The sequence below is a fragment of the Strongylocentrotus purpuratus genome, unplaced genomic scaffold (genome assembly GCF_000002235.5).
Source record: "Strongylocentrotus purpuratus isolate Spur 01 unplaced genomic scaffold, Spur_5.0 spur5_scaffold_3, whole genome shotgun sequence".
Classification (NCBI taxonomy): domain Eukaryota; kingdom Metazoa; phylum Echinodermata; class Echinoidea; order Camarodonta; family Strongylocentrotidae; genus Strongylocentrotus; species Strongylocentrotus purpuratus.
Genome location: NW_022145609.1, coordinates 34,601,626 through 34,625,417, shown reverse-complemented (window position 1 = coordinate 34,625,417; position 23,792 = coordinate 34,601,626). Strand labels below are relative to the sequence as shown.

The window sequence follows — 23,792 nt, the reverse complement described above, 5'->3', positions numbered from 1 at the left end:
AAAAAATCCAAGTATAGGTTGGGTGCCTTAATATTGATTGTTTTGGGATTATTATTTTTTATTTATTTATTTATTTTTTTATTTTTTTGTTGTTGAAATAAATCTTTATTCTGATAAAATAATGGATAACATCGTAATACATAAATATTCATAACAAAGCATGGATAACATGTCTAAATGAGGTCAAATCAAATTATATATCTCTTTACTTGATAGCAGATTTTAAATTAGTAATTGTCTCCTTCCACTTAATAATATTCAAATTCGTTGTCTTAGTTTTGTTTTCCTCTACTTCTATTTTGTATTTCAACATAAACAAAAAATATTTGCTTATTATTCTCGTTACTACATTTTTATTAAATTGATTTCCTACACTTGCTTTATAGATTGCAAATAAAGCATAATGAAGTATTAAATCAATATCTGTAACATTTTCTTTTGCGTCATGAAAATCATATACAACACAAATGGGTGAGATTTTGAAATCTTTACAGAAGGAGTTACATAATAATATTTCAATAACGTTCCAAAATCGGTAAATATTTTCGCATTCAAAAAATACATGTATAATAGTACCAGGTTTATTACAGTAATAACACAAATTGTTTTCTTTGATTTTCCATTTGAATAAATTAACAGGTATTATACATAAATTTAAAGTTGAATTGTATCAAATAATTATCACGAGCATATTTCAATTTAAATAACCATAAAGAATCCCACTTAATAGTAAAATTTGTCTGTAAGGTTTTGTTCCAGAAGTCTACCGCCCTAGATGGTTTTTGGATTAATTTTATGAGTTCCGTATATATTTTTTTCACAGTAATAGAGTGTATTGAAAATTCAAAACTATTCAAATTCAAATTAGAGTATATAACTGATTTACGTTTGTAATCGTTGAAATCATAAACTTGTTCGCCATATTTTATGATTCGCCTCCATCTTTGTTGTATTGCGGTTCTTATTTTGGCATATTCACTCAACCATCTACCATCATAATAGATAAGTTTATCTTTCAGTTCTTTGACTGTCAAAAATCTATTTCCTATCACTATATCCCCTAAAAATAATATACCCGATTTTATCCAATTTTTATACAACAATGTTTTTCCTTTAAATTTGATATCACAATTTAACCAAATCATTTCTTTTGTAACTCTTCCATAGGTGTGGTGTATATCTTTTACATAATTAACTTGCTTTACAGTAAACCATGTACAAAGTAAGTCACAATAAAAATCAGGTATTTTCCCTCTGTAAAAAGTCACATATTTTGGTAAACATATACAGTTCATAATAATATCAATCCCTCCCAGTTTTTCAATCCAATAGTCAAAAAAATTATCCACTTCCCTTTCTTTTCTTGGAGTTCTTTAAAACTTAAGAAGCTAAACAACCATTTTATTCTTAAAGACATAAATTGTGTACATATATGTCAACCATATTCATGCCTCCATTTGAAGAGTATTTATCATGTTTTCCTTTTTCACTTTTGCTCTATTACCCCATAAAAAATTATAAAATAACTTTTCATACGCTTTTATCCATTCCATAGGGCATGATAAAACTTGAGCTGTATAAATCAATTTTGAAATAACAAGGCTTTTTAAGATAATTACTTTCCCTTTAAATGTCAAGTTCCTCCGTTTCCAAGAATTTAAAAGCTGTTGTATTTTAATGAATCTTTCTTGAGACCAATTCATTTTCACACTCAAAGATTTATTCTTACTGAAGTATATACCCAGAGATTTAACAAAAGTATCACACCAACTTATATTTTTTATTGTCTCTGAAGGAGAGGTTTTGCCCAACCATATTGCTTTAGTTTTATTCGTATTTAAATGTATTCCTGATACCCTTTCAAAATTTTCAATCACATTTACTACCTTCCTTCCGGATTTAACGTCTTGTACAAAAATTGTCATATCATCAGCCAGTTGAGCTACCTTAATTTCTGTTTTGTGTCTTCCAATAGTAATACCTTTAATATTTACATTCTGTCTTATTTTGTTGCTTAAAACTTCGACACTCAGGATAAAAAGTAGGGCAGACAGGGGACAACCTTGCCTTATGCCTCTAGATGGTTGTGGGATTATAATTGCAAAGAAATATTAACTTTCCTCCTATACCGTTCTGAATATATATTCGAAAAATTGTTTCCATTTCATGTCATTATTGCCACCAAGCAGTTTCTTAATTCACACTACACGCTGTGCATAGATCATGTACTTGAAATTCAACATTTTCAAACCCCCTTTATCATAGTTCAAATATAAAATATTCCTTTTTATCTTATCATGTCCATTCCATATAAAATTAAAACATATCTTTTCAACTTCCTTGAAAACACTTTGTGGTACCGACATTATAGAAGACACATATAGTAATTTAGAGATTGCAAAAACCAATTGAATTTTCCCAAAAAGTGTTAAATCCCGTTGCTTCCACCACCCTAACAGTCTTTTTATTTTGCTCAGTATTTCCTTATAATTCATTTCTTCTTTAACATTAATATCCAAATAGAAGTATATTCCAAGAACTTCTACCAGAGAAACCATCTTACCCAATGTTATACCGGTCAAATTTTCATTACTGTGACTAGAAGAACCAAGCTTCATAATTTGTGTTTTGTCCCTATTAATTCTTAATCCAGATACATGAGAGAAGGAATCTAATATTTTTTCTAAGATTTTAATATCTTCTGTGTCTTTCAAAAAAATTGAACAGTCGTCTGCATACATTACTATTTTCATCTGTATATTGCCTATCAAAATACCTTTTAATTTTTGTTCATTGCGAATAACCACTGCTAATGTTTCTATGATTAACAAGAATAAATATGGACTTAAGGGATCTCCTTGTCTTACTCCCCTGCCTATTTCAAAATAGCCTGTGGAAAAGCCCCCATTCATGACACAGCTAACTACATTTTTATACAATACTTCTATCCATCTACAAAAATATCGGCCGAAACCATATTTTTTCAGTAAGAAATTCATATATGAGTGTGAGACAGTGTCAAAAGCTTTCTCGAAATCAACTGTTACTAGAAAACCCTGTACCTTGTATACCTGTGTGTAAAATATGACATCGTCAATAATTCTCACCGCTTCTCCTATATTCCTACCAGGCAAAAATCCAACTTGATCTACATGTATCACCTCTTCCAATACATTCTTTATTTTTTCCGCCAACACTTTAGACAAAAGTTTATAATCCACATTAAGGAGGGTAATTGGTCTGTAATTGCGAATATATAAAGGGTTTTTATCTTCTTTTTTTATTACCGTTATTACACCCTGTTTCTGTGTGGTGGACAATTCACCCTTCTCAAAGGAGGCATTGAAGGAGTCCAAAACAAGGTTCCCTATATCAGGCCAAAAACTGCGATAAAATTCCACTGACAAACCGTCATTCCCAGGCGATTTGTTTAAAGACATTTTATTTAACATTGAAGTACATTCCCCAAATGTAATTGTCTCATCACACGACTTCTTACTTGCTTCACTTATATTTAAGTGAGACAAATTAAAAAAGAGATCATCTGTCCTATCCATCTTTTCATTTTCTGAGTATAGGTTATGATAAAAAAAATTAATTTCTTTTAAAATTTGTTTTGGATCAGATGTTTCTTCATTCATACCATTTAATTGTATTTTGTCTATAAATGTTTTTTTCTGATTTGATGCCAACAGTTGTTTAAAATAATTTTCATTGATTTCACTTTCTTCAAACCATTTTGCACGCGATCTAACTTTTAACCCGACTACTTTCTGATCATATAACACTTTGAGTTCCTTTCTCTTTGACTCTAAATTTTGTAAGGTATCATTATCTGGAGAAATAACCAATGAAATTTCAAGCTTCTGAATATCTCTCTGTATTTTGCGTAGGTTTCCCTTTGTTTCTTGTGCCTACCTTTGGAATATGTCTTTGTTTTTTCATGAACTTTCATTTTAACGAAATCCCACAGGACTCTAGCGTCTGTAATACTTTCTTCCCCTGATCTACGACAGATTTAATTTCTGCTCTCATATATTGAACATATTCTACATCAAAACACAGACTATATTGAACTTCCAGTAAAATGGACCTATATTCTGAAAAACTTTATCACCCAAAAGCAAACCTAGATGAATGGCAGAGTGATCAGGAGCTATGGAGGGTATAACATTACGCTCGGCAATTTGTTTCTCCAGTTCGTTTGAAACTATCCAATAGTCTAACCTACTTTGAATTAAAGGGTTATTTTGTCTGTAAGTAAATTGAATCGTATCTAGGTTTCTTTTCCTCCATATATCCAGCATATCAAACCTTCCAAGGAAATCCTCGAATTCTAAATTAAACTTGTGACCTCTAATACTCCCTTTACTTGAAATATCCAATTCAAAATTCCAAATCATATTAAAGTCGCCACCAATTATCATGAGGGATTTGTTTAAATTGAATTTATTTAAGCGAACACTTAAATGATTTTAAAAATCTATTTGTTCCTGCTTTTTTTCTCGAACTGGAAAATAAACATTACAAATAATGTATCTTATGTTTTGTACCTCACTTTCTAAAATAATGTACCTCCTGTCTGAATCACACTCACTTCTCAATACCTTCAACTTCAGTTTTTGTGAAATCAGAATAAAAACTCCTCGACTGTGGTTGCTCCTGTGACTAAAAAAAAACACTCCCCACTTCATTCCCTCTCCCATCGATCCTCAACATCGTTTGTACTAAAAGTTTCCTGAAAAAAAATTGTATCTCCTCTCTGTCTACTCCACTTTACATTTTTTTTAAAAGCTTTTTTGCCTTTATTCAAATCTTCATAATTATACAAAATGATGAATAGGAACACAATTGTTCTTACAGTATAAACATACATGTAGTACATTGTCTCATACATTATAAACACAGTGGAGGTCTGTAACTATACCGTTATTTAAAAAAAAAATATATATAAAATATAAAAAAACAAGCAAACACGATAGCAGATAAGAGTCCGGATCGATGAGAAAGTGAGGGAGTGAACAGGAAACAGGAATTACAATATATATACAATCAGTTCCCCTGCCTTAAGGGGTAAAATGTTCCCATTTTTGATAATGTATATTGGCAGTCTGTCCTTTAATTTTGCTATTTCATGTTCAACTTTTTTTGAGTTCTCTACAGCCTTACATAATTCTTCAGGCTAGTTGGGAACTTTCCATTTTTACGATTACTGTAAATCATATATTATTTTGACCAAAATCAATACATGATTTAACAATATATTATCTTTCATATTTTTTCTGAAACCAAGCAACACATCAATCCATTGCATATTAAGAAACTGAAACATCTGTAAACTGTTTCCCATCTCATTCCATATTCTGGACCCTTCAGAACATTCAAAGAAGATATGACGATAGGTTTCTACTTCTTTTCTACAAAAGGAACATAAATTTGACTGTGTTAATCCAAAAAGATATAATTTATCATTACAAAATATGATGTTATGTAAAAGTTTATACTGAAATTCCCTTAACTTCCCATCTAGAGTGGGAAAATCTGGGGATTGAGAAACATGTTGTAGTTCCGACTTATCTAGATTTATAGCTATTACCTCTGGATGTTTAAAAGCAAATGCATCTTGTATTATAGCAATAAAAATGTTATAGAGCATTTTGGAAGAGACAGATTTAAAAAAAATGCACTGTTTTGTTAATGATAAAGTTAATGTTGGAAAGATCAACAATGTCATTTAGAGTATCATCTCTCCCTCTGCAAATTCTCTTAATCCTCCAGGCAGCTGGCAATTTGGTGTATAGATCATTAAGAAAAAACAGATCGTCTACATTAAAGGCACACTGTCCTACTTGTAGCTACTTGCTCCCTCTATATAGAAAACTTCCCAAATCGGTGCCTGTTGGTCCCCCATGATCCTCTTTTTCTTATGTTAAATGAGAGCTGAGTTAATGAGATAGCCACCTGTCAGAGTGACCTCGATGGCTCTCTGGGTGGTCTAATCCCTTCTAGCTGAAGTATAGTAAAGACTACCTTTAAGACCTTTTGGCTGCTGACTGTATGATATAGCGCCATCTACAGTGAGAAACCGTGGTTACATGACGCATTCTTCCGAGCTCGGTAGTTGAGAGGCTGACAAGGATATCGGTAAATCTTCAGAATCATCATGTTTGACGTAGCACTTGCAGAAGCAGGGGCTCAAGTTCCCATTGCAACTTCAAGTGATGAGAATTTTCCTCCTGAGAATATAATTGATGGGTAAGATAGCCCAAACATTGGCTGATTAATGTACTATTTTATTGACACAGTCCCAGGTGTTCAATGTCGTGTCACTGTCACTATCTAGTCTAGACCGAATTTTCCGTCTCTTTCGTTCGTTAGCCTCTTATTGGGGTAGGGTCGGCTCTCTCTTTAGAGACGGAAGCCGTTTATACACATGTCCTTGCTAACGCCACGGCCAGTTCTGGTCGTAGCGTTTTGCCCCCAAAATCCCCCAAAATGTCATTTTACCTCGAGCATGTTATATTGTAAATTAGGCCTAGGCTATAATAAATCAGTTCCACTTACCAACTTGACTGAAATAATCAGTTTAATAGTCCCTTTTTAGGAAATTATGGGTCAAAATCGAAATCCATTTTGAAAATCTTTTTCAACATGGATTCCGATTTTGACCCATAATTTCCTAAAAAGGGACTATTAAACTGATTATTTCAGTCAAGTTGGTAAGTGGAACTGATTTATTATAGCCTAGGCCTAATTTACAATATAACATGCTCGAGGTAAAATGACATTTTGGGGGATTTTGGGGGCAAAACGCTACGACCAGAACTGGCCGTGGCGTTAGCAAGGACATGTGTATAAACGGCTTCCGTCTCTAAAGAGAGAGCCGACCCTACCCCAATAAGAGGCTAACGAACGAAAGAGACGGAAAATTCGGTCTATATCTAGTCTAGACCACACATAGGAGCATCACTATCCTGACTGTGTAGTAAAACAGGCAACACTGGCACCAGCACATTAACGCAACACATTTGAAAGCCTGTGGGATGACACTTTCAAATGTCCTACTAATTAATTAAATGGGATATAACCCACAGTGCGAACTACCTGAAGAAACCGAGCGTGCACTGCATTTACGTTTCGCACAACAGGGACAAGTGCGTTAGAGTACTAAAGGAGCCGGTAATCGGCCAGCTCCCGTTTTCGGCCGATTGGTTGGATGCAAGGTAAAATCACTCTAAAATACATCGCATAATAGCATAACACATATCCCACACATACCATACCATGCCAGTGTCACTGAAGAACCACATTTGCAATGGAAAATATATCCTAAAATATCACATTTTAGCGATGTAATCGCCGGTCCCGCTACCCAAATCTGAAAAATTGAGTTTCTTACGCGTGTATGTAAGAAATATGGGTACCATAAAATCAGCTTTATTTCAAGTATTTTTCAGATTAAGAGCCCGATTTTGTGTTAGTCGCAAGCTCAAAAGTATCTCATCGCATGTATTAAATCAATGCAGCCGGACCCTGCCACGCACCCACGATATGTCTTGTCTAATTCAGATTCCAACTTCCGATCACCGCTGTGCCTGTCTTCGGCCAGGCGAGCACCAGGGAGCTCCGGCGTGGGATACCTGCTCCGCCCGCTTGTGCTGTACATCAGCGCGGAAACGCACAGCGCGCGCGAGCACTTCCTATTGACTTTGTACATGCGGCCGTAAACTGAAACGCTCGGCCGATAACTGGCTCCAAAACAGTGAAAATTGAAATGAATATTGTCATGGCAATTCGTGATTTTTTTTCTGGGATTCTTTTTTTGTTTAAATAATAATAATATTTGCTTCACGATTTGAACAAGAAATGATAATAAATAGGAAGTAAAGAGTCCTAAAAATAGGATTTTGTCTTAAGTGGCCGAAAACGGGCTCCTTTACTCTATTTGTTTTATAAAATAGCGACACAAATAGCAACAAACAAAAGTTTAGATCTTAAGTAAGAGTCTACGAGAGTTTGATCTAGATCTAGAGTTATGTTGGTTCTACTAGACTAAAATAAGAGTAAGACCTTGCAGGCTTACCAAAAAGTCCATGGGATTCATTGTTTGATTAAAAATAAAATCCATAGGGGGTCTAGAGACGAGTCTACGACAGCTGAAATTCCTGGCTTCATTATAAAATCCAAAAGTAAAAAAAGGTCTAGATCTAAATCCAAGGCAAAAGTAAAATAAAAATTTGCTTTCTAATAATACCTCGCTCTAGCTAGCTAGCTGCCCTGGGGATCAAGGTGGAGCATACAATATTAGCTACGCGTAGCCTATAGCCTACAATGCACTCGAGGGAGCGTACTAGTACTACGCGTACGCGCGCGCTGGATCTCCATGGTCACATGTATTATAACTTTTTTTGCGCTTTTTTCTGCAAAATCGTGCTTGCATCAAAAATTTGTCAATGTCATGTGATGCGTATTGACTAATCATGATGCTTAAAATACTAGAGCCATTTTATAACATTTCTTGTTCAAATCAAGAAGCAAATATTATTATTATTTAAAAAAAAAAGAATCCCAGAAAAAAAATCACGAATTGCCATGACAATATTCATTTCAATTTTCACTGTTTTGGAGCCAGTTATCGACCTAGCGATTCAGTTTACGACCGCATGTAAAAAGTCAATAGGAAGCGCACGCCGAGCTTTTCCGCGCTGATCTATAGCACAAGCGGGCGGAGCAGGTATCCCACGCCGGAGCTCCTGGGTGGTCGCCTGGTCGAAGACTAGCACTGCAGTGATCGGAAGTTGGAATCTGAATTAGACAGACATATCGTGTATGCGTTGCGGGGTCCGGCTGCATTATGTAATACATGCGATGAGATACACCTGTACTTTTGAGCTTGCGACTAACACAAAATGGGGCTCTAAATCTGAAAAATACTTGAAATAAAGCTCATTTTATGGTACCTATTTTTCTTACATACATGCGTAAGAAACTCGATTTTTTTCAGATTTGGGTAGCGGGACCGCCGATTACATCGCTAAAATGTGATATTTTAGGATATATTTTCCATTGCAAATGTGGTTCTTCAGTGACTCTGGCATGGTATGGTATGTGTGGGATATGTGATATGCTATTATGCGATGTATTTTAAAGGTTTTTTTACTATGCATCCAACGGATCGGCCGAAAACTGGAGCTGGTTGTTTACCCCCTCCTTTACTCTAATAATAGGTATTTCTATAGAGTCTAGTCTATCTAGAAATTTGTACGAAATAAGAGGCCTAGGTGCTTTAAACCTGCGATAAAGCAATAAATGAAAACGTCTGCGAGATAAGACAACTACCCGTCAGATATTGCGCAAGATAACGTCACATATGGTTTCACCAAATTCCAGACAACTCGCCACAAAGACAACTCGCCGCGCCCCTGAACAACTCGACACAATACCCTGGACATCTCGCCACAATACCCTGGACAACCTGCTACAGTCGAGTTGTCCAGGATAGTGTGGCGAAATATCCGGGGTATTGTGTCGAGTTGTCCAGAGGCGATTTGTATTTGTGACGACTTGTTGGATGCATGTAGAATTGTATGATGAGCGCAACGTGTGCAGTTTTAATGTCGTCGCAATCGAGGAGGGAATCATGCAGCCGTCTCTGTAAAAGGAGAAAACAGTGCTTTAAAAGTGAGTTAAAAACAAATTCTTGCTATACTAACATTAAATTAAGATAGTTCAATATCATAAAATGTAGGACAAATATAACACTAGAATTTAATTCGTCACGAGGACGAATAAGGTGGTCTGCCTTCAAGTTATATAGGCATGTAAACAATGATGATCATGATGATGATCATGATGATGATGATCTTGATAGTAATGGTGATGACGATGATGATGATCAACAGACCATGATGACATCTGATTGAAAAAAATGGGGGAACATTTAGATAGCATATAGTCTCAGCTACAACATACTCGAAAATCAACATAATCCAAGCAGAAATAATGTCGATATTGCACGCAGAAGATAGGAATGTAGATTCCAGATTTGAGAAAAAGTCATCTCCCTTAGGAATTACACACAAAAAGTAATGGATCAAGTGAAAATAGGGTTATAATAAAGTAAATATGGCTGTTTATTACGCGATTTGCGATTCTACATGTTTTAGTATTCAAAGGAGATGGTACAGTGAAAGGTCAAAAAGTAAAAAAAAAAAGGTTGGAGACGCCCGGACTCGAACCAGGGACCTCGAGGTTGGAAGTCAAGTGCGTTACCGATATACCAAAACATTTCCCATAGTGATTGATTACACGTAAACGGAAAATGAAATTCTCAAATCCCACTTTGCAAGTGAAATATGAGCATGTTCCCGGCATCTGATCGAGAAATAAGTGGCACACTTGTGATAGCTTATTGTCTCAGCTACAACATACTCGATGCTCAGTGAAAACGAAGCTAAGACGACGGAGATATTGCTCGTGAAAGACAGGAATGTAGAATCCAGTTTTGAGAAAAAGTTATGTCCCATAGAGAATACACGCAAAATGTAAAAAATCGACATGCCTCCTTTGATCGCAAAAATACGCCATGATGTTTTCATCAAAATGAAAATTTGTGGATACTGCATCTGTAGAGAATTGTCTCAGCTAAAACATATCAAAATTTGGATGAAAATTGATCAATATTTACAGATATACATACCAATTTTCCAAAAATATGATGACGTCATAATATGCAAATTGAAATTTTGAGTTCGGAGGCCATTATGATGACGTCATGAGTTAATTGAGGGTCAAATGAGACATGAAATCATATTTCCGACTCATACTTTATCAAGATATGAAAAAAAAATTGGGGTCATCTTGCATCCTTAAGAGCTACAATGGATTTTGTATAGGCATGTTTTTGCCCATATATGCTATATATTACAAGAGCTCGCACGCATGGACATTTACCTTGAACGGAGGCCTTCATGATGATGTCATGATGTCATGACGTCGTGAGTTAATTGAGGGTTCGAACGGACATTTACCTTGAACGGACGCTCATTTCGTTATTAATGGTCATAAAGAGATAAACATGGTATCAAATTGTTCGGAATAACATGGGCAATACTATGATAGACAAAAAAAATGGCGATTCTAGGTTGCGTACGACCATTACGAACACAAACGTGCGCGCAAATTTATGCTTGCGCAAAGGTGTGCCCACGCAAAATTTTTGACATGCTTGAAATGGCCTAAAACGTACTCTTATTTGATCAAAAAGTGATTATGAGCATTTTTTATTTTTGCGCGCACCAATGTACGCGTACGCGCGCATTTATTGACCTTAAGTTGACCGGACGGATATTGACCATAATCGTTATAAATATGAATGAGAAATGAATTACAGTTATGAAGATATGGATCATGAGTTGATTCTCAGAGCACAAAATGGCGCCTGGATGACGTCACAATATTTTGATGAACTTGGAAATGTTCCTGTAATTTTCCGTAAATATGCTGACGTCATAATATGCAAATTGAAATTTTGAGTTTGGAGGCCATTATGATGACGTCATGAGTTAATTCAGGGTCAAATGAGACATGAAATCATATCTCCAATTCATACTCTATCAAAATATGAAAACAAAATTGGGTCCACCTTGCATCCTAAAGCGCTACAATGGATGCTTAAAATGGCCTGAAACGTATGCAAAATAAATTTGAGACGATTTAGAGCATTTTTATTTTTTGCACGCGCACAGACGCGCGGACGTACGCATGCGCACGCGTTTTTTGACCTGAAATTGACCGGACGGATATTATTCATGACCTTAATCATGATAAATATGAATAAGAAATGCCTTTCCGTTATAAAGATATGATCGTGAGTTGAAAGTATAAAAAAAAAACAATAATGGCGCCTGGATGACGTCATGAAGATTTCATGTCCTTGAAAATGTTTTTGTCACGTCTCATGACAAGGACCTATAAATGTACCAAAATTGAATGAAATTGACTAAACCGAACTTGAGTTATCCTTTACACAAAAAAGTGTAGGATATAAATAAAAATAAATAATAATGATAATAATAATAATAAAGAAAGAAAATTTGAACAAAAACAATAGGTGGTCTGTTGTTGACAGACCACCTAATAACCTATGTTATGTTGTATTTGTCTTACATTTTATGATATTAAAAGTGGAAAAAATCCACCCCGCGCATACCACATACATGCAGTGCTAGAGGTCCATATACGCATTAGCATGGACTCTCTATGCTTTGCTGGAGTGGTCTAGACCCTCTACCAGGCTCTAGTGCATAGTTTTAGTACTAGTAGTAGACTAGTAGCGAACTTTAGATTCTGACACCAAATGACCTCGACTACGACTGACATCATTGTTATGAATCCACGTTGCAACTCCTCTTGCTAGCGCTTTAGATTGTCACAAGACACAGTGCTGATGTTTAAAAGTAGATCTATGTGCAGTGATATTCGTTTGTCTGGCGTGACACATTCTCTACGTCTTTACTGAATGATAGTGATAGTGATAGTTAGTAAAGCATAGTCTACAGGTCTAGACCACTCCAGCAAAGCATAGAGAGTCAATGCTAATGCGTATTGACCTCTAGCACTGTATGTATGTGTGAGGCACGGAATGGACTTTTTGAACTTTTTTGCCTGTAAAATACTCAACAAATACAACATAACATACTTCTACTTCTTCTACGACGATACTCAGCAGGATCCATAAGTGAGGATGTAGTGCTGAGGAATAAACTATCTAGTTCTTGGTCTAGATGCTGGGTGGAAGCACTCCCTTGAAGCCCTCCAGTGAAGTAGCGTCAAGGGTGATCTTTGAAAGTGCATTCCATGCAGTTACTGTCAGAGGAAAAAATGAGTTCTGGTAGAGCACACATAGGAGCATCACTATCCTGGCTGTGTAGTATAACACACAACACTGGCACCAGTACATTAATGCAATATTTTTAAAAGACTATACTACGATACTTTAAAAAGAACTACTAATAATTTACATGAGATATAACCCATCACAGATACATAAAGAATAGAACTTACAAGTTTCGTTGGTGGAAATTTCCTTGGTTTCCAGACATCTGGCCTGGTCGTTCAGTGCAGTTGCTTTCCCTTTACTGTGTGATACAAGCGTTTCACCACACTTGAGGGATCCAACTCCAGATGACTCTTGCTTTCTGGATTTGATGAACTTCCAGAATGCTTTGTTGTTCTTGTCATCAGGAGAGAACATCTTGTTTTTGATAAGTCCAGTAGTTTTGACGAAGTTGAGATCTTAATTCTTTCTGATAATTCTTGTACTGTACTTATACCAATCATCTGGTGTTTTTGAAGCTTTAGCTTTATTGTACAGTCTTTGCTTTCTTCTGACTCCTCTCTTTGTGGTGTTTGTGATCCAGGGACTGGTTCTTTTCTTTCCAGATACCTTTGTTGGAATGTATCTCTCCATGAGGTCTCCAATCTCTGTTTTGAAGTCATCCCAGTTCTGCTGTACTGTTCTAGGTTCTGGACTGCTACGTAGGAAAGAAGACTGAAACTTGAGGAGATCTGCATGCATGCCGGTTGTATCAGCTTTATTATACATGAATACTTTCCGAGCTTTCTTCCTTGAGATTGATGGAGTTGAGTTTGGTTAACTCTAAAGCTCACGATGTCGTGGTCACTGATACCTGCTGTGACTTTGCACTCATCAATGAAGGCTGGATGGGTAGTGAGAACAAGATCAAGGATGTTCTCTGTAGCGCCTGCATGTTCTGGTAGGCTCATGACCATCTGCTCCAAGTAAAAGTCGTTGCATATGTCAAGAAGGCAGGAGCATTTTCTTCCTTCGTTAGCATAGGGCTTAACTGTGCGGTTGGACCAATCGATGTGAGGTAAGTTGAAGTCACCAGCAACAAGTATGGTCGAGTTTCTCATGCTCCTGGAGATGTACATGTACTGCAGGGATTCAGAGAGGTGTCGGGAGGTTTTCTCTGTCCGAGTTGGGAGGCCTATAGAATACTCCTATGAGTAATGGCTTAAAACCTTGAATTTGTAGAGAGATCCACATCAACTCAGTCTGTGATGTACAACTGCTGCATTCAGTAGCTATGAAAGTGCATGTATCCCTTATCATGATGAAGACTCCTCCTTTTCTAGCACATGTCCTATCCTTTCTGTATGTGGTTAAGCCTATTGGAGTGACCTCAGAATTAAGGATGTCTGGTTTTCAATGCAACTCTGTTCCAATGATAACGTCAGGTTTGTGATCGTCTATCATTGCTTCCAAGTGAGGAATTTTTTTGTAAAGTCCATCACAATTTACAAGGATACATTTAATACTTTTGCGGGGACGCATGTTCCTGTCCCTATTTGTAGGTTGTTTAGTATTCGGTGGAGGGCGTGGTTGCAGTACCTTGTTGATAAAACTACCGGAGGTAGGGTTGGAGGTACATCTGCATTAGATTTACCAGACTTGCCTACAACTTTCCACTCCTAACCTATTCTCTTGATCGTAATCGTAATCGTAATTCACACACTTCCATGTATCCCCACGTCTAGAAAGCTTCATGGGAGGAACCAGCTCATTTTTAATTATTTCTCCAGTTTTACTTTCCGTGGATTTGCTACATCTCAAAATCTTGTTTACTCTGTGCCGAGGCCGAGGGGGCTCAACAGGATCATTTCCACTCTCATCGGATGAGGAAAGGCTTTCAAAGGGATTGCTCATGCAAGTCGAGGCTATATAGAAGCAAAGTCACTGGCAGGGTAAAAAAATGAGCTTGCAAGGTTTATGTCGCAGGCGGGGCACAACCATATTGCATCTGGGTGTACATTAGGAAAATTCACTTCTACATTTGAGGTGTCGCTGCAATTTAAGTGAAACCACGCCGTACAGTTTGTACACTGTATACCAGTTGATTTAACAGCATATTCACACAGGCCGCAAGGATATTTTGGCTTACGACCTCTTCTACCTCGGTGTCTGGTAGTACTACTAGCACTATAGTTCTAGTATATCTACATGTAGGTCTAGTAGTAGTAGGACTACTAGTGTTACTTAAATCAGCAACATAAGTTGTTGTCGATGACTATGGGCCTGGATTCAGGCTAATGACTTTGAGTTTGATTTAGGGTAAAGTTTGATAAGAATGCATTTGGAGATGGCTTGTCAAAAAATGTATCGAAAAAAGGAATAATCCTACTGTACTTGATCCTCGTCTGGTGCTGGCCATTCATACTTTCCTTGTATACACGTAGTCCAAAAAGGTACATAACAATTAAAAATAGTGGTTGGAATGATGGTTTCGTCTTACGGTAAGGGTGATTTCCAATTAAAAACAACATGGCGATTTATTCAAATTGTCCGAGTTGCTAGGGACGCTGGCGATAGAGTCTAGGTTCTTATAACACATAGGCCTAGAGTAGAGTCTCTGGTAGGCTGCATACCCCCGGTGGGCGGCCAGAAATATATTCAAATAATTCATATGCGATTGAAACCTACCATGGATTCCCTGGTAAGTTCTGCTTTGCCGAAAACCTCCGTAGCATAAGTACTTGTACCAATAAGTATCCGTCAGCTTTGTCGGAAATCTACGACACCAGTCGCCGATGGGAATTCCAGCAGGTGCTAACTTTTAAGTTAAGAGATCGAGACATGACTAGATCAATATTGTAGCTCTATTTGTCCGATCTGAGGTGAAATTTGATGTTGTTGTGGGAGTATGATGGCTGTGGTCTGTCTCCTATCGCAGACATATTGTATTTTACTGCTATTTATAATTTAGGGGCTCTTTCCTAGAAACCAACGACAAGACAGTCATAACTTTATCCGCCAACTACAGAGATGTCTCTGATCTTCCTAAACCGTTTCACGAGGTTGCTCTGGATGCATGTGGACCCCTAAGTACACTGTTGGTCTTAATGGTGGAATAATTATTTTTACCCCAATTTAGGGAATGATTTTGAAAATGATTTATTCCTAATACATCTTGAAAATAGTATCATTCTCAGACTTTATTGAATAATAATTTGTGAGTGTTCATTCTGCGTGATTGCTAAAACAGGTACCGGTATGTGCTACTATATGCTAATCAACTAGGGGACATACTGGTACGTCCTTAAGTCAATGACAGTAATGAGGATTAATGCCTCATAAAAGGGCACTAAATAGCACATCGACATGGTTTTGATCCTGGGTACACTCAGTAACGAGGTCATTGCTTAGCCAATGAATAATGACTGTACGCAGCGGGGGCTAGGGTACGTCGCCGCCCCCACAAATTCAAAAAAGGGAGGAATTAGGTAGATAAAATTAACATACCCCGAAAAAGGGACGAAGACAAAAAATAATACAATGGTAATTACATAAAAAGTGTGGTTGTCAAATTCAAAGCTTCTGTATCAGGTGAAGTTTTAGATTATGCTTAGAATTGTTTAAACATGCACACTGTTTGAGTTTTAGGGGTAGTTTGTTCCAGATAGTGGGTCTTTGGCATATTTGAAAATGAAGAATGACCATGTAATACATGTCTGCTAAATTCATGGTATTATATCTATGAATATCCCTGTTGCTCTGAAATAGATTACAAACAAATTTCCGGTAACAGTTTGTGATAATTATGAATACCTAAAAACACCGAGTTAAAAATGAAATTGGAAGAATATTCAATTTCAAGGATAGAGTCCTGCTAGAACTTAGAAATAGCTTGTGGAAAATTATATGTACTGACAGGTACTGCTCTTTTTTTGTAGGAGGAAAATATGATAAGTACATGTTGTTTACAAAAAAAACATAAAATGTTACAATAAGATATGGACGGGATGTACATGTAAGGCAAGATGAGTGTGTTATACAGTGCGTCCTAGAAAAAACGAAACCAAGAATCATTGATGTTTTATCATAACTTAATCACAATTATAATTAATAAATGACACATAGTTGTAAAGCTTAGATCCTCCTCTTTCGTTTGATGCAACTCATATGATGCATATTTAATGCATGAGTGATTAAAAACAATTGACCAAAGGGTACCAAAAAGTCATTTGGCGGACGGTATCTTAATTTCAAAGAGAAAATCACATTTCCACAAAGGTCATAATCTGCCTTTTCATATTACACCTCAATCAGGAAAATGAGCCAGGAATAACAAAGTTCTGTTTGAAGACTTCATGCATGGCTGATTGTAAACGAAACAGAGTTTGTTGTTTGTTGCTGCGGCAGGTAGCCAGTGAAAACAAATTTGTTTAATAAAATTATGAAAATGCAAGCATTACTTTAAAGGGATAGTTGAGTTTTGTTGCAGAAAGCGATATACACAAAATAATTTTTTTGTGAGATAATGAAAAACTGAGTGTCAAATTCGAAAGAACATACAATTTAAATGACAAGAAAATCATTGTTGTTTGATCAAAATTGGTTCAGAGACGGCTGAACTATCCATAAATATAACGATTTCTAATATTTGTGGCGCCCCACAAATATTAAATAATTTGAACCAGCCATTGAAAAAACGAGATAGCGCCTTATACGTACATGTACGTTTTATTCCAGCCAATGCTGATGTTGGCTTTTTTGTGTTGGTTATAATACGCACAACCAGCTGGCCTGTGTATTGTTATTATTAAGTAATTAATTAATTAACGGTCACCATATTTTTTTTAAAGTGGAGCTAAATTGGTATGATCGTATTGGCTAAATTTCACACATTTTGGCATCTAAAATTATAGCATATTTCAGAGCACTAGAAATGTCATAAACAAGAACAGGCAATGTAATAACCATGCACTTTGAAGTTTGAAGGCATTTGCAGTCTGAAACAAGAACTCAACTATCCCTTTAAACGAACAGAACTTTGTATGATCGTCATAGAAAACCCTTGAAAAGTTGTATTATCCATGGTTTCAGGCTTCCTGGATTGAGATTAGCAACATTATTCCATATTGCACATATAATTAGATAATAATGCTAATATGGCTATTAAAAAAGTTGCCCAAGGTTGCCAAGCTGGCAACCAAGCTTAATTTACTTCAATACCCATCTAGAACACAAATCAACAAAAAAAAACTTGTGCTTATCAACTTTTCCAGGTCTGAAAAACTTATCTATGGGTGGATATTTCGGCCAGCCAAAAGTATGGCACAGTCGATATGAGCGTGTAGCCAAGTTTGCTCCAAGAAAAGCTGTCAAGTATTCCCAAATGGCAAATAAGAGATGATGAGCTGGTTGAGCTAGAATTTTAGTCTATAATACTTATATGCATGCTGGTTAATGCTAATTTTTTAAAGATTAATTTGACTGATTTCTCCACAGAAAATCAGAGACATTCTGGGCAACTACTGGACTGTTTCCACAGGAGTTCATCATCACCTTTACAGCCTTGATGTCACTAGAACAGATCAAAATAAACTGCTATCAAGGTATGCTTATATAGTAGGTCACTATCTTGCTGCCATATGTACTAAAACATGTCAAAAAGGAGAAAACAGCAATATTTGTATTACTGAGGGCCTGCCCCCCCCCACTCAGTGTTATTTAAGGTACACATATGTGTGTTCCCAGCACCACCCCCCCCCCTTTTTCAGCAAAAGTCCGGTGTGTAAAGTCAATACAGGCAGATCTTTTTCTTTGTTATGAGCCAGAGATTTTGGGAACGCGCATGCGGTCCCTCCGTTCCCGGAGTGGGGGGGGGGGGGGGGGGGGGGGACTGAGGGTCCATAATAGCTCTGCAATATGGTGCATACAACGTGCCAAACTAATATTTCTCATTTCATAATCCATAATTACCCTAGGAGATATGAGTTTTGATGGGGAAGGTTTGAATAGTTTACCCAGTGTAAACTTTTGCACCAATTGCAATGTCAGTGGTATTGAACATACTAAACCCACAACATTTTTGCCTCTTTTGAGCTCAAACTGACCATCATTGTCACTGTCATTTTGGGGTTATTTTTCCAGTCGTTATTATCAGCTAAGGAGGTTAGATAGGCCTCTTCTATTTTAAAATATGCCCTGATGCTAGTGGTCAAATTGACCCCCATCAACCACAATGTGAATATTTTGGTCGCTTTATAGCCCAAAATGTATCAATTTTGTACGAGATCAGGTAACATCATACATTTTCAGTCAGTATCAATTGATGGGTAGGTCTTGACATCCAAGCAATTTACATGGGAAAATATGTACAGTTTGAGCGCTTTGCATGATTTCTGTAACAAACTCAAAATTTCAGGAAGCAGTGAGGAGTTTGATGGGCTTCAAATTGAGTAGAATATATGATTTAAAGCCTATCTGCACTAGTTTGGCCAGGAGGGATTAGACTTCCCTGGGTCACTGACGGGTGGTTATCAAATCAAATCAGCTCTCAATTAACATAATAATAAGGGATCATGGGAGACCAATGGGTACCACGCTTAGGCATTGTTTGCTATATAGAGGGCACAAGTAGCTATAGGTAGTGCAGTGGGGCTTTAAAGATAAAGACCAGTTATGGTCATGCCATTGCATTGTGAAAGAAACGTTGTGGAATCGATCAGAAAAGGTTGATCATCTAGCATATACACTGTAAGTATTAGTGTGTACTGAAAGGTTCTGGAATCATCAAAATGATAAGAAATTTGGCCCAGTCTTCGTAAAGTTACAAGCACTGTACACAGAAAGATGTATATGGGACTACACACACGTGCACGACACGTGAGTTTATCTCTCACAGGCTAATAGATAAACTAATTTACCAAATATATCAATTAGTAGGCGGTTTCCCGGCAAAAATGTTATCATGTATTAGTCAAAACATATTCTTTCACATGATTGGTAATAAAAGCTTTCATTTCATTTTTGAAATTGCGGCGTTTCCAATACTGGTCTTTACCTTTAATAAACTGATCCTGCACGTAGAAAAAAAAACTTAACTAAAAAATTCTTATTGATCTCACTCTTGACGTTTTGGTTATTTTGGCAATTTTGGGGCCCAAATAGCTGTTTGTATTGTCCAGAATTAAAGGACATGGCTTTGACGCCAAAATTCAATTCCAGAACATTCCATCCTATACAGTGTATTTATCTGTTTTAACAACTCCCCCTCATTTTGGCCACCTTGACCCAATTATACCAATAGTGTGATTTCTGTAACAAAATTGTAATTTTAGAGTGCATTGAGGATTTTGATTTGAATTAATTCAGACATACCATATGAAGGTGTTTATTTGATAAACTTATTGACATATCAAAGTCATAATTCTGGTTGAATTAGTCACTCGGTTAAAAAAGTGATCAATGTAGGGTATGTATACGCGTGTTTATGGCAATTAGTTGTTCATGCTATTGGATACAAGATTCAAGGGTATTTTCCAAGCAAAAAAAGCCAGAAGATAGGTTAAAGATCTGAGTCATCTGACTATATTGCGCAAGTGTCACCATAAAGAATCCTTGTTACAATCCACACAAGGTGATAGCAAATTTATCTCAGGTTTTGTTGAATTAATGGTAAAGTTTATATTTAGGTGCTCCCAAAACCATCCATCTGTTGTCACCACCTTAAAGTACAAGTCCACTCGAAAAATAATTTACTTTCAATAAAAGCAGAAAAATCAGACAAACCAATGAAATTTTTTTTTTAGCAAAATCGGAAAACTAATAAGAAAGTTAAGAATTTTTGAAAAAGTATGTAAAACTATGGAACGATGATAAACACAACACTAATTCCCAAGATTGTTATCAGTTTGTGACGTCATGTCCTAACAACTTATCAATTGCTTTATATAGTTTAATCCCATTAATTTCCCTTTTTATCCCCCAAAACTAGATTTCCCCATGCCTTTGCCCAGGTTATATGATTTGTATCATATTACGTGCATGACATTTCCCAAAAACCTATGAATTTTGAAAAATTGATACTATTTTCTGAATATTGTATATTCATAATTATTGATTTTTATAAAAAATAGTTTATCAAAATTTAATTTTTCATGATTAACTGGACAAAAATTACTCTTTATTTGTGCATCCACACAAAAACATATTACCAACAATCTAACTTGGATGCTGGTGTGAAGAAATAAGATTCTTAGGGTGAAAATAGGAAATTTATATTATCAATATAAAGAAAATAATTAGTGGATAGTGAGGACCATACATGTACGTCACAGACTCATGAGTGAGTTGCCAATTTGTGTAGTGATTTTCAAAGTTTTTCATGTCATTAAAAATTCATAACTTTCTTATTAGTTATCCGATTTTGCTCAAACTTTTTTTGATTGGTTTGTCTGATTTTTCTGGTTCTATTGAAAGTAAGTTATTTTTGGAGTAGACTTGAGCTTTAATGTCCTGTAGTAAAAGCGTGCACAGTCCTTTGGTAACTCTTTCCTATTTATATTTTATTTCATGTACCTGTATACATGCAGTGAAAGGGTTAGCCATGGAACGCAGTATTGAGAATGAACCTGTGAACTTTGAACCCATGTGTGAGAAAGAGCTATGCCCATCAGATGCGTCCTTACAAATGGAGGAGTTTTCCGTAAGTGAAAGTTCGTAACATTTATTGATAATTAAATTCCTCTCCTTTGCTAATACCCTTGTTTATGTATACTTTCTTTTGCGTTCAATTCTGTGTTAATCTTCATCTCCATATTTGTCATATCCTTGTTGAAGAAAGGTTGGGAGTACTTCTTTTCTTTTTTCTTTTTTACCTTAACCAGTATTTTGTAGTGCTGAATACATGCAAGTTAAATAAAGGAACAAAACAAAACTTTAATAAATGCCAACTCTGTTTTAGTTGTAATATATATATATATATATATGTATTTATTTTTTTGCAATAAAGGGAAAATTTAAGAGGATGCTGTCTTTCTCCCTTGTTGTCAAACACTTTCATGTATTTTGTTGCAGGGGAGAATTCTAGTGCAAAGCATCTCAAGTTTGTCATCAAGTCTGGATATGACCACTTTGTCTCTGTTCATAAAGTTTGTGTGAATGGAATGGCATCCAGAGAATGACATCACCAGAAACAGTCTCCTGGACTGGACACAGATCATCTCAAATACTACTACCCTCTGGACAAAATCTGGATAAGACTACATGTACTTTGTCTCTGTGAATATCATGGCTTTGAGGGAATGACAGAGAAAATGACATATCACTACAAGATCTCTCCTAGACATAGATCATATCAAGATATTAAGTTTATTGTAAAGACCACTTTGTTTCTACATGTATGTACAAAGTCTCAGTGAATGGCATGGCATCAAGAGAATGACAAAGAAAATGACATTGCCAGAAAACTAATGTTTTCAACTGCTAAATACATATTTGCAAGTACAAGTACATGTACATCTAGTTTGTCTACCAAAATTTTGTAAATCCAAAAACTTTCATGAATTATAATGTACAAGTAACAGCCATTATTGCAGTAAGAATTATTCAAAAGCTCAGTAATGTGATGGTTGGATCTCAATTTTTTGCGGCATGAAACTTTTTGAGAATCGGGACCACTCATGAAATTGGCAACTGTTTCACCCACACTAAATATTATGCTAAAATTTCAAGTAGTCTGTGCCAGTGACTATAAATACTACTTTCATGAATTTCTGTGATCTCTTGGTTTAAATTCATGCACAAAGGATTTTAAGGAAAGTTAAAGACCATTGATTAATATCTCTGTTTTGTTTTAGCTGAAGTGTATACAATATCCCCTCGCCGACGAAGTCGGAGGGGCTATAGTAAGGCTGCCGTCCGTCCTTCCTAATGCCAACTCTTTCTTATGGTAATCGCTCCTTTCGCAAAGCTTCAGCTGAACTTTGGAACAGATTACCTATAAATGTAAACTGTCAAACCATTAACCTATTCAAAACTAGTCTCACGACACATTTATTCAAAATTGCGTTCATGATTACTTAACTCTATTCACTTTGATGTGTATTCCATATGTATTGTAATTTATATGTTTATTTGCTTTTTTAGTTTTGTATAAGATGTAATTGTATATCAGTCTATTTTGTGTCTATAGGGCTTAGAGACTTCGGTGGTAAGCGCTTTATAAGTAACGATTTTATTATTATTATTATTATTCCTTCCTTCCGTCCGTGCGTCGACCGTCCGTAACAAATTTGGTTTCCGATTACTTCAGTAATGTTTGACGGATTTTAATGAAATTTGATATGAAGGTACCTAATATCAAAGTACAGGCTAAGTTCGATTTTGGAGTACGTAGGTCAAAGGTCAAAGGTCATAGCTCATTAAATATGTGAAAGAATACGGTTTCCGATCGATAACTTCAATAATGTTTGACGGATTTAATGATATTTAAAAGGAAGGTAAATGATATCAAAATACAGGCCAAGATCGATTTTGGAGTACGTAGGTCAAAGGTCAAAGGTCATAGCTCATTAAATATGCGAAAAAATACACATATGGTTCCCGATCGATAACTTTAGTAATGTTTGACAGATTTTAATGAAATTTGTTATGAAGGTACATGGTATAAAAACACAGCCTAAGTTCAATTTCTGAATATGTAAGTCAAAGGTCATAGCTCATTAAATATGCGAATCTGGTTTCCGATCCATAACTTTAGTATTGTTTGACAGATTTTAATGAAATTTGATATGAAAGTTCTTGGTATTAAAACACAGCCTAAGTTCGATTTCAGAGTATGTAGGTCAAAGGTCATAGCTCATTAATTATGCGAATCTGGTTGCCATTCGATAACTTGAGTAATGTTTGACAAATTTTAATGAAATTTGATATGAAGGTACATGGTATCAAAACACAGCCCAGGTTCAATTTCCTAGTATGT

At 36.0% G+C, this 23,792-nt stretch overlaps 1 protein-coding gene across 2 annotated transcripts; it reads left to right on the top strand.

Annotated features, from left to right (window-relative positions):
• Positions 1-6,079: 6,079 nt before the first annotated feature.
• Positions 6,080-23,148, top strand: LOC764898 (intraflagellar transport protein 25 homolog). Of its 2 annotated transcripts, none has more exons than XM_030996201.1 (4): positions 6,080-6,255; positions 18,314-18,420; positions 21,403-21,526; positions 21,887-21,993. In XM_030996201.1, exons 1-4 carry the CDS (start codon positions 6,164-6,166, stop codon positions 21,897-21,899), a joined length of 336 nt encoding a protein of 111 aa, XP_030852061.1. In that variant the 5' UTR covers positions 6,080-6,163; the 3' UTR covers positions 21,900-21,993. The 2 variants fall into 2 exon arrangements, with proteins under 2 accessions (XP_030852061.1, XP_030852059.1); XM_030996199.1 differs by having other exon boundaries at positions 6,082-6,255; positions 21,403-21,515; positions 21,886-23,148.
• The last annotated feature ends 644 nt before the right edge of the window (positions 23,149-23,792 follow it).

Coding starts and splice junctions, on each gene's coding strand:
- LOC764898 (XM_030996199.1), top strand. CDS start 6,164: ATGTTTGACGTAGCACTTGCAGAAGCAGGGGCTCAAGTTCCCATTGCA. Junction 6,256..18,313: donor CCTGAGAATATAATTGATGG/GTAAGATAGCCC, acceptor ATTTCTCCACAG/AAAATCAGAGACATTCTGGG. Junction 21,516..21,885: donor TACAAATGGAGGAGTTTTCC/GTAAGTGAAAGT, acceptor TATTTTGTTGCA/GGGGAGAATTCTAGTGCAAA.